The 12,328-nt window shown below is 29.5% G+C and overlaps 1 protein-coding gene, 1 long non-coding RNA gene and 1 pseudogene across 2 annotated transcripts; all 3 read right to left on the reverse strand.

Moving 5' to 3' along the window:
• Positions 1-406: 406 nt before the first annotated feature.
• LOC129301749 (uncharacterized) lies at positions 407-1,650 on the reverse strand. The gene is made up of 3 exons (XR_008591087.1): positions 1,613-1,650; positions 1,134-1,238; positions 407-1,036 (listed from the first exon to the last, which is right to left on the reverse strand). It is a non-coding gene; the product is annotated as an uncharacterized LOC129301749 (long non-coding RNA).
• A 48-nt stretch (positions 1,651-1,698) lies between these two features.
• LOC129302767 (disease resistance protein RUN1-like) lies at positions 1,699-2,325 on the reverse strand. Its single transcript, XM_054941651.1, has one exon. It carries the CDS (start codon positions 2,323-2,325, stop codon positions 1,699-1,701), a length of 627 nt encoding a protein of 208 aa, XP_054797626.1.
• Positions 2,326-2,337: 12 nt separating this feature from the next.
• On the reverse strand, positions 2,338-6,921 carry LOC129301748 (TMV resistance protein N-like; annotated as a pseudogene).
• Positions 6,922-12,328: the final 5,407 nt, after the last annotated feature.

Raw genomic sequence — 12,328 nt, forward strand, 5'->3', positions numbered from 1 at the left:
ATGAAATTTAAGCAATTCATACTAAATATTTTTTAGAATATGAAACGAGAACGAAAATAGTTTTTCAACTATTGATTTTTATTTATTTATTTTGTACCCAGTATAGTTTATTGATTTATTTCCTTTCAATTTCTTGGCTACTGGAGGATTGTAAAGTTGATCTCCTCTGTTTATCCAAGTCCTTCCAATATTTCCATAATTGTTATGCACTTTTCTCACGTCTATAGAAAAATAAATAACGGTACATTTCAATATTAAAAAATTAAAGAAAATTAAAGAATAATAACTGAAAATGTGAAAAATATTATTCTGATATATTTTTTAATTCACGATTGAATATGATATCCTTTCCCCCTTTAATTACGTTGAATCGACAAAAAATAAATGAAAGAGAAGGAGGACATAAAAAAAAAAAAAAAACCATCACATTTCGTTCCTGTTCATTGTCGTCAATCACCAACAAGTAAGATCAACCACTTTAAGGAAGGAGCCCTCTGTGAATGCACGACCGGGTGAGGAGTTGGTGGCTGGGTGAAAAGATCATTGAGAGGGGACCACTCTTGCATCTCTTCTTGCATATCAATCTCCACCCACATCCCTTTATTTCAACGTCAGATAAAAAGCGGACCATGGAGAGTAGAAAGTAAAATGTGAAGGGAGTTGTTAGGAGGTGTTAGGTGCTGCCAACATGTTTTCTCATTTAATTCCAACACCATTATCAGCTTCATGCAATCGTTTCTTAGTGCTTGAGAGCCTCCCGGGAATTGCATGCGCCCACTTTTTGAGTATATAATCAGCATCTTCTGCACCTTTACTACTCCACCATATCTTACCATACTCATATGAGACAAATTCGAGGCACACAACAATTCCTAACCACTCACTTGCACGGAAAATGATGTGGTATCTCCACTTTTATCTCACATGCCCGTCCATACGCATCCACAAGATGAAATTCTGTGCTTGTAAACCATGATGGTATTTCGCATCCAGCTGGCACAATTGCAATAAAATCTCTTTGGGGCAGACATTCCGACTGCACCAATACTAAACTGTTATTCACATTATTAATTACCCCTTAATGGGAGCATGTCCCTATAACACACACACACACACACAATAAACAGCCTTACCTCAACGTCCTCGAACATAAACTTAGTTCCATAATAATAATCATAACCACCAAGCCTCCCATTCTCATAAGTATTTGTATTTGCATATTCAATTTGCCCACGATTCTAAAATAAATAATTAATTATGTTATGTAAATATAATTAAAATATACATAAACAATTAATTACACACTCTATTTGTCCCCATACACAAGAAGTTTTTTAGAATTTTTTTTATCTCTAGATATAAGAGGTTGTTAACACATTTTTTTAATGAATGGATCATTATACTTTTATTAAATTGAAAAAAAAAAAGATAATTACTTAATTAATTACTTTGAAAAAAGATATTCATTTTTTATTTGCAATAATTAAAGGCAAAATTGAAATGTTGCTGTGCTTTTAATTAGATAACAACTTTTTATTATTGTTTTGTGATTTTATTAAAAACATCTTATATATAGAGACGGAGGAAATAGATTGTAGGAAGACAATCATACCTCATGGTCTCTTGAAGCAACCAAATTCCACAAGTCTCCATCTGATAAAGCTTCCATTGAATCACAACCAACTGCACTTAATCGAATCAACCGTGGTGGAAGCCATGGCAATGACTTGAGCCTTTTGCAATGATCCAAAAAAGATAGAGAAGTCGAGAGAGACTTGAGAAGCAACCTGGGGGCAGATTAACAAAAGAATTTCCACCAAGATCCAATGCAATGAGTGATGATAAACCACCAAAATTATCAAGAATTGATCCATCATTCAAGCCACGCCCATCTAAATATAACTCTGTCAATGAAGTTACATTGATGCTAGAAATTTGACGAACTATAGGAGTCTTCAACTTGTCAAGACGAAGAATTTTGCACCCTCCCAAATCCAAATATTCAAGAACAGTCAAGGAATCAAGTGATTTCGGAAGTCTAGTCGTATCAATAAAACTCACGTCAATATATGATAGTTCATTCATACCTTCCCCAAACTTTGGGAGCACCGCAACTTTTTCACACCCATCTAGATTCAACCTTTTCAAAGAATTTGTTTCCAATTTTCTTGGTAGGATTTCAAGCTTGAAACACCCACTCAAGATAATCTCAACAAGTCTTTTCAACTCTCCAAGTGATGGATGAACCTTGACAAGGGATTCGCATCCTTCAAGATTTAAATGTTCTAAATTTGGAACTCCTGAGAAGTCTGGAGTTTCGATCATATCAGTAAACTTATATCGAGATATGATAGTTTATTCATACCTTCTTCAAACTTTGGGAGCACCGCAACTTTTTCACACCTATTTAGATTTAACCTTTTCAAAGAATTTGTTTTCAATTTTCTTGATAGGATTTCAAGATTGATACACCCACTCAAGTTAATCTCAACAAGTCTTTCCAACCCTCCAAGTGATGGATGAACCTTGACAAGGGATTCGCACCCTTCAAGATTTAAACGTTCTAAATTTGGAACTCTTGAGAAGTCTAGAGTTTCGATCAAATTGTCAGAATAGCTCAGATCAATATGTTTCAACTTTTTCATAGACTAGACAAATAAAACATTAGAGTTAGCCTTACTAAATAATATATCAATAAAACATGGACACAGGGATATATATATTTTAAAATAGATAACGTTACATGGAGTGTTGATCTCACCTGCCTGCCATTCCAAAGTTGCTTTATTTTGCTTTTGGCATTTCAATATGAACAAGTTTATCCAAGGGAAGTGGGAGAGTTTCAAGAGGAAAATGTCGCCAGTAAACGACTTTCAATGCACTAGGAAGTTCCAATTCCCTTGGCAAGATGAGCTCATCAAAAAGCTGTCTATTATGAGCAATCTAATATTATTCATCTTTGAAAAGGCTTTAGGGTGTACTCCTATTTCATGTATGTTCGCAGGGTTCTGCCAAATACCTCGCATACCAATAGCTTCTATTGCTTCATATCCCTAATAATTTCCAAAAACAAATAATATCAAAATGATAAGAAAGTAAAGTATGTATAACTATAAACCTGAGATTTATGTTAACAAAATGAGACATTCAGAAAGTTGTTTGGCTTCATATTTCAAGAATAGCTCTTTGTTTTTAAAAACAAAAATTAAAAAACTTGTTTGGATTAGTATTTTGAATCTAATTATTTCTAAAACTACAAAAAATAGAAATATCTTAAAATAGTTTTCATTTTATTTTGCTTGTTTTCAAATACATTATAAGTTGATTATAGAAAACAACAGTTACATTGACTAATAATTATCATAAGCTATTATCATTAATTGCCGGTGACCATCACCATTGATCAATTTTTAAATTCTAAAACTGTTTTTAAATTTATGAAATCAAACAAAATTTCCTATTTGTTTTGTTTTGAAAAATAATTTGAAAAACTATTGTAAAATATCTTTTAAAAACAAAAAATGAGAAAAGATTTTGCTTTGTTTTCAATGTACTATAAAGTTTACATTCCCTTGGCAAGATGAGTTGATTACTAGTGTATTATGAGTAATCTAATATAAATCATCTTTAAAGAGGCTTTGGGCTGTACTTTTATTTCTTGTGAGTTTCAAGAATAATATCCTTGCATAACAATAGCTAGTATTGCTTCAGTTCCCTAATAAAAACGGTTTGTTACCAGAAAAATTAACATGAAAATGACAAGAAAGTAAAGCATATCAAAAATACTAGTTGCATGCCAACAAAAGGAAATACCTAGAAATAAAAAGTACTCACCTTGTTATTTTCCAATACTTCTTTAATGTCCTCAAACTCCCACAACCTACTACGGTCGCCAACAATAGGAGATTCTTGACGAATAATATCCTTACCCAACTCTTCAAGTAAATCATGCATCTCTAAAGTGGAATATCCCTCATAATCTTGGGTTTCAACTAGTAAAGTTTTTTCAATCAAGACCTTTATTCCAATTTTCGGGTTTAGATCACAAACTTCCAAAAGTTGGATTACTTTATCTTTCTCCACCCCCCTGAAACAACAGGCAATATCCAAAAATATTGTTCTTTCTTCCAAATGTAATCCATCATAACTTATTTTAAGTTTTTGAAGAATATCTTTATCTGGAATTTTCTTCAATCTATTTAAAGTAGCAGCCCACTCAGCTTTACTTCTTTTGAAAAGAAAAGAACCCAAAACTTTAAGTGCCAAAGGAAGACCTCCTGTATATGCAACTACAGATTTGGACAGCTCTAAATAATCCTCTTCAGGATGATCTTCTTGAATGCTTTCTTAGAAAAGAGTTGAAGAGACTCATCTTCCTCCATCGCTTTCATCTCATATATTTTCGCTTCACATGAAGTAAGCACGTGCCTGTCTCTTGTTGTAATAATTATTCTGCTGCCTTTACCAAACCAATCTGGACTTTCGGCCAGCCTCTCAAATTGTTTCGTATGATCTAAATCGTCCAGGACAAGAAGAACTTTTTTATTGCAAAAAAGCTTTCTTATCATCTTCATTCCTTCATAGTCATCATTAATTTCCTCCTTTATTCCATGAGGAAAAGAAGCTTTTTGTGTAAAGAGACTAGGCCTGTTTTTTGCAAAGTTTCTCTGGCGTTGGCAAGAAAGCAACACATTTCAAATCTGTCAGAGATTTGTTCATAAACAACTCTTGCAAGAGTTGTTTTGCCAACTCCGCCCATACCCCATATCCCTATAAAGCAAATGTCATCCAACCCAATCTCCAAGCATGACATTAGATCACCCATTCTTCGCTCTATTCTAATTAGATTATCATCATAAGATGGTAACTTAGAACATAAATATTTCCATACTGCTCCAACTACTTCTTCGATAAGTTGTGCTTCAGGCCTAAAAAATAAAACAATAATGCAAAATATGACTTTTCATAATTATTGTCTACTAAAACTAGAGGTAACGTCGCAGGTGGTGATGGGGAGATAATTGGATTTTGAATTGGTGAGCAAGAATTGATCCAATGGCTCACTAGAATAAAATATTCGATGATGATTTTCCAAAAAAATAAACTTATCAACAAACGTTTCTATTCGTGATATAAAAACTGTAATTCAGTTAATTCGCTCGTCATTTTAAATTTTATTTTTCTGAACAGATTAAAATCATTAAAAAACGAATAAAAGTAGTGAATAAAAATAAAATAAAATATTGGATGGAGATGTGAATAGTTTTAAAATCCAAGCCGTTATTATGATCAAGCCAAAAAATCAAAACAGTCAAGTAACTGATATGAGCCTTATTGACTCCATTTAGGAGAGAAGACTTAACAACTCATCAAATGAATAATGTCTATCTATTTCACCAAAATAAGGATTCACATCTCGTGCTCATCACCCAAGGAAATCTTGATAATCTATTGCTAATTCTAAATTAATTTTTAAATATTATATTGTGAAAATGAAAATTATAAAAAATATATTATTAAATCTTGAATATCTAAAATTTAAAATATATAGATAATCAATTTGTAAAAATTATAAAAAATAATATTAAATTAAATGATTTAGATTATATATGGATTGTGTAGAATATATCCAGAGGATCGAGTAAAAAATTATATTAAAGTGAACCATCCAAATTATATATGTACTAATAAGATTGATTATCAACAGATTTTTTAAAAATTTGATCTTTTTTATTCATTTTATTTTGATAAATATAAAATAAAAATAAAATTTAAATTTGAATTATCCAAATTCTATCAGAAGTAATGTGTGTGAAAGTAGTTCAAATTTAATATTAAAAATTTATATAATTTTTATTTTTACAAATATAATATTTAAAAATTAAAATGAAGGGTCAAGATCATCAGTTTGACGAGCATGGAATGCGGATTCACCAAAACAAGTTACAAAGGATTTATACGTGTTTTGCTCAAATATAAACGACAGATAAACAAATAAAACGACACTGAATGAAAACATTTCCCATTTAATTCTATTTCTTATTTTCTACAACAACTAGCAATCTTTAAAATGTGGTCAAGTCATTTTGGAAAATAACTTACAGACTTCTGGCGTCCCAACCAGCTATCTTCCCAATTTCAGATAAAGAGTTTTTCCAAGTCTGCACTGTTGTGCCCATGTCTCCTCTAAGTCTCTTTTCAAGCTTGGCGAGAGCTTTTCCGATTCTTTTTCTTTGATTTCTTACATCAGATGGATCTACATCATAGAAGATGGGAAAAACTCGTCGATACATTTTTTTCATATTTTCAAGAATTTGTTGTAGTTCATCCAAACACCATTTGGAATCTGCATAATTTTTGGGAGAGAACCACAACTGCACAGCGAGAATCCTTAATTGCTTGAATGAGCTGTTCTGATATAACTTCTCCTCTCTCAAGTCCTTCATTATCTCTAAAAGTTCTGATCCCACTGCTCTTGAAAGCATGATACAAGTGATCTGTAATGGTCAAGCGAGTATCTTCTCCTCTAAAACTCAGAAAAACGTCATATTTCCAAGTCGGAGTTGAATTAGTAGCACCAGAAGTTGAGGAAGATTCTCCCTGGACAGTGTTCGCCATTGCAGGGTTTGGATCTCTTGGTGGTTATGTCCAAATTTGAAATATGCAGCATCAAAATCACATCAATAATTGCCAAAGAAAAAGGAAAAAGAATATCAGACATGAAACCAGAACCAATGGTTGTAAAATACTCGTCCCACTATGCTGGATGAATGCAGCCTAACTATGATTGTTGTTGAATAGATCTGAGACCTGAGTTTCCTCTTTAGTCTCTAACTCACTCAGTGCTATGATTTGATGTCACTGAACCGCGAGCTGTGGAGAGAAACCAGAGATATATAGTCTCAGAGAAGACCCACGCGAAGACCTGCTTTACCCGTCAATGGCTTGGCTTTTTCTATGTCAATTAATTTACTCAACAAAAAGTGTACAATTTTGTTTAACTTACGAGCCTACGGCTGGATATGTGCTGGAATTGAAATATAATTTTCAAATATTAGATGTACTGTAGATATCTGGAGATGAAGGAAGAAAAACAGGTGAAAAGAAAGAGGGAAAAAAGAGTGATCGGATGCGATAATGGTTATGTACGAAACTTTGAATTATTTGCCTGATATGTTATGTCATTGTTGTGTCAGAATGCTGCACCACAGGAGCCGAATGCAAATTGCTATATCTAATTGATTTATAAATTTATCGTTTTTATGGAATTTAAACATGGTTTGAACTAGTTGGTAAAAAAAAAAATATGGTTTGAACTAAATAAAGAAAAAAAATTGTTGGTTTAATTATTCAATGATTTTATTGGTTTTGACTGATTTGATCGAATTTTAAATCAATGCGAACCAATTTGCAGTTTTACGCCTAATGTTATTTTTAAAGTGGATCATGCTCCGGATTATTGGTTTTACTGATTAAATTGACTAATTGAACTTAAATTATACTCCTTTCATTTTAAATTATAATATTTTTAAACAAAATTTTACTTATCAGTAAATTTTATTAAATATTCTTTTCATTTAAAAATATAAAATATTTTTTAAAAAATTTAATGTTAAAATAAATAAATATTTTTAATCTTTTAAAGTATAATAGTTACCTTTTTTTAAGAGTGCTCATATTAAATAAATTATTTATATTTATTTTAAAGTGAAACATCCTATTAAATAAGAATAAATATAAAAATATAAGGTTAATTTGAAGATAACTAACTTCCTTATTGCGGTGATAATTAATTAAAAATGTCTTATATTTTTAAATAAAAATATATTTTTTTAAAAAAATATTATTTATTTAATATATTGAAAAGATGGATGGATGAAAATTAAATAAAAAAATAATATTAAAATAAATTTATTTAATAAAATATTAATATTTTAAAAATATTTTATATTTTAAATTATCAAATCTCTTTTAAAATTACCTCGTAGTCTAAGATGAAAAGAGTTAATCTTTGGTATAAATCAAAACTGAATTTTAAAAATGAGCAACGTGAGTATGACACTTGGCACATGAATGAATTAACAAATTTTTCTCTCTCTTCGTTTTTTCAAGAGTATGTTTCCAAAGTTTATTATACCTTAAACATATTATTTCTAAAATTTTAAATTGAGAGTTGAAAAATCATTATCAAATTCTTTCACGTTTGTGTCAGTTTTACACTGGGCTTCAAATCATTAATCTAGATTATGTGTATGATCCATGTGATCCATGCGCCACAATGGCATTAATGATGTTACAAGTATAGCTAAAAATATGGGCGTACTCGACCACAAGGGCCTAAATCTTTGAGCCCGATTATTTATTTTTAGCCTTTTTTTAAAGCCCGGCCCCTATGTAAAAGGCTCAGGGCCGGGCCCGAAAGCCTTATTCAAAATAAATAAAAAATAAAATTAAAGTAAATATTATTAAATTAATTTAAATATTTTAGGATTTAAAAAATTAAAATCTACACAATATTTTAAAAATTAAATAATATATTTAGGAATCTAAATAACACACATTCATCAATCAAAATTCAAAACTCAAATCCTCCTTATTCTCATCATCTACAAATAAAACATTAGATCCCTCATATGTAAATGTACTTGTTGAAGATGGAGGTGAAAATTCAATGTCAATTACCGTTACAATTTTTTTTATCACCTACAATAAATATTAATCAAATTGTGTCATTATCAATTAAATATATGTATGTATGTGTGTGTGTGTATATATATAAAATAATCAGGCCTATCAGGGCTTGTAGGGCCGCCCGGACCTGAGCCCTTTTTCACAAGATTTATCAGGGCCATGTTCTCAAACCCGGGTTCTTTAAAAAAAATAATTTTCAAAGTCTAAACTCTTATTTAAATAAGACCTATAAATCCGATCCTTCATACCCGATTCTTATCCCTGACTCTAGTAACAAGGAGATGAGTTTTCGAATCTATAAACAATACTTGTGTTTATTTTTTTTAACCCCCGGGGGTGGGTGTCTAAAATTGTAATAACTGTTCTCTCCCAATGCCCCCTATTAATTGCTAAAAAATTAATATCTATTTTTTTTCTTTTTAGCAACGGACTTTGAAATTTTTTTTATCATTTTAGATTTAGTTGGTAGAATTTGACATTTATTTTTTAAAATTTGTTACTGGCTATATAACAATTCACAGCTTATTAAATGCAGTTATGGAATATTTGCACCTATCTTAGTTGTCTCTACATGGATCTAGCGAAAAGCACTTAATGAGTAATCCTTAGCACTGCATTATAAGACATTTTTTAAAATTTTTACCTGATTTATAATATAGGACATTGAATAATTTTTATATTAATTTTTTAACTATACCCTTTTTTTCATTTATTATTAGTCATGCATTAGAGTTTTAATTATTACTTCTTTTGTTTTCATTTACAGGAGAAACTATAACTTTTTTTATAAAAGCAAAATAAAATTTTTCAATACGCATTTATTGTAAACTTTTTAAATTACCTGTTATAATTTTATCATTTATAGTCATAAAAAATAATTAATGAAGGTTTGGTTAATACAATTAATGAAGAGTATTGTAATTTAATTTTTTCATTTTTAGATATAATTAATATGGTTAATTAATTTTCTTAAACTGTGTGATATCATTTTTTTCTCCTACAAATAAAAATGAAAAGAGTATTATCAAGGCTGTTATATAAAAGTATTTAATAAGAATAAAGATGAAAAGACGTGGATATTTTTTAAGAATTTAAAATTAAAATTAAAATTGTTTGTAAATCATAAATTAGTTAGTTGTGACTCGTATTATGGTTTGTAGGAAGTATCTCATATAACACAATAACTACAAATTAATTTAATTGAACTGGTGATAAATCTTATGATTTACATATATTTCATATCATATCAAATCTAGTTTATATAGAGTATACCACTCACAAATAAACTTATTTTCAAATGAATTGCCAAATATTTTTAGCCTCAGTTTAAGTTTTCATGACTGCTAGCATGTGAATTGTGGAAAAGAGAACATTGGACTCTGATGCCCCATTTGCTTCCCGGAAACTTCTCAACGGCAAATGTTAGCCACTATCAAATGCTAAGTGCAATGTTAAATGGAAAAAAAAAAATAAAAAGAAAAATCAGCAAACTTTGTGAAATTGAAATTAGATTTGGAAATTAGGGCAGATCTTTAATGGACCAGGGTCTTAAAAAAGACCAACCAAAACTGTTTTATTTTTTTTCTCGGTTTTTTGTAGAGATCAAAAAATTAAGAAGCTGGAATAAGAAATGAAATTAGAATATAATAAAGTAGTATTTAATTAAGTTTAAGAATATATTGATATTATATGGAATTTTGGATAACTTACACCATCAAGTACTTAAAAAACCCTTGATGTTGTAAAAATGATAGCACATTTTTTTTAACCAGATTCTACTCACAATTATATGGTGTAGCATTTGAAGTTGGTGTGTATATTAGCAGGTGTTCAAAATCCATCCAAATCAATTATACCAAATTAAATCAAGCCAAACCTGACATGAAAAAATTAAAATTGATTATAAATGACATTTGGTTTAATTTTTGTTGTCAACAAAATTAATTAATTTGGTTTGATTCAGGTTTTTATCTATAGAAACCTGTTCCAAACTTAATCAAATTTTATTACATTTATTTTATATAACTTTATGAATTTGTCTAAATATGAGGTCCCATTTACTTCCCTGAAAACTTCACTAGACTGAATGGGGCAATCCATTAAATGCTGATTGTAAAGTTAAATAGCGGGTTCAGTTTTAAAAAAAAAAACAGTAAAATAATGGGCGGAAAAAAAAAAGAAAGAAAAAAGCAAAAAATGTTGAATGTGACGTGAAATTGGAATTCACATACTTGTGAAAGTCACTGGAAACTCCAATGTTCATAAAAATTAAAAATGGCCTTGTTGTGAAATTCATTTTAGCAGAAGAGCATTCCCCACTGTAAGACAAAGCGTGTGTGGCTGGGTCAATTCACAAATCAATGTGAACTGTGACGTTGCTGGGTCAAGTCTATGCCTCCATTATTTGTTTACTTAAAGCTTACAATTTTAAATTTTTAAGAATTACTTGAATAAATTATCATTTGTATTTTTTTAGATATATAAATTAATTTTTGCACTATCATGATGAGAAGTTTATTTTTTTAGGTTAAAGAAATACTAATAATTAAATTAATGATACCCAAAGTTTATCAAAAAGTTTAATTAAATTTAAGGTGCTAGCTGAATATTTGGGATCATTTGATCACTACAATTTTAAAATAAACGTGGTTGGCTGTTGACAAAATTTGTAATTAGTTGAAACACTTTTGTGTTCTCTTAGCTCCTTATTAAAGATAGGGTTGGTGCACAGTCATCAAGGTGGCATAAATCTATATGATAGCCAACATTAAAATGTGAAAGGATAAAAAAATAAAAATACTTATAAAATAATCAGTCAAGAATATATAGTATTCTAAAATGAGAAAATGGACAAAAAGACTTGCAGAGTAGTCAGTCAGAGACATTCAATATAAAAAAGACAAAAATACTTATAAAATTGTGTGTAAGCATGAAATAACAATGACTAAAATTGATAATATATACTCTTTTGATCTTGAATATTAATCACCTTCTAAAAGCATAATTTGATCTATTTTATAAGTCATTAATTGATGAGATTGTTTTATTTTAAATTAAAATCTCCAAACTACCATTAAAATGTAAGAGAGAGAAAAATAAAAAATAATATTATATTATTTATTTACCTTTTGTTTAAAAATTATGTTTGAAATTTTATGTATTTTTATTACTTATATTTTTATTGTATTAATATTGATAAGATTAATAAAAATAATTTATAAATAAAATTAAAAAGAGTATTCAATAGGAAGGTGGTAATCCATTTGCCCAGTGCTAGATTTGACGTCATTGAACTACCAGCTGTATAGAGAAAACCAGAGGAGACCAAAGCGAAGTCCTGTTTTGTCTATCAATGACTTTGCTTTTTCCATGTCGTTTGATTTACTCAATAGCAGTGTACACTCTTAAAATAATTACAAGAATTTCAAATATGATTAATTTAGGCAACATCTAATTGTTCTCCACCTCATTATAACAAGACAAATTTGTTATAATGGAAACCTAGATACAAGATATAATCTTGTCAAGAAGTCATTAGAGGTTAGCAAATAGAGTAGACAGCAATAAAATATTTGTGTATTTTTTATGTAAGTAAATATTTATATAAAAGTTAGCCTAATCATAATTAAAAGTAATC

This window comes from Prosopis cineraria, unplaced genomic scaffold (assembly GCF_029017545.1).
Source record: "Prosopis cineraria cultivar Desert tree isolate PC_DT_omini unplaced genomic scaffold, ASM2901754v1 PC2, whole genome shotgun sequence".
Classification (NCBI taxonomy): Eukaryota; Viridiplantae; Streptophyta; class Magnoliopsida; order Fabales; family Fabaceae; genus Prosopis; species Prosopis cineraria.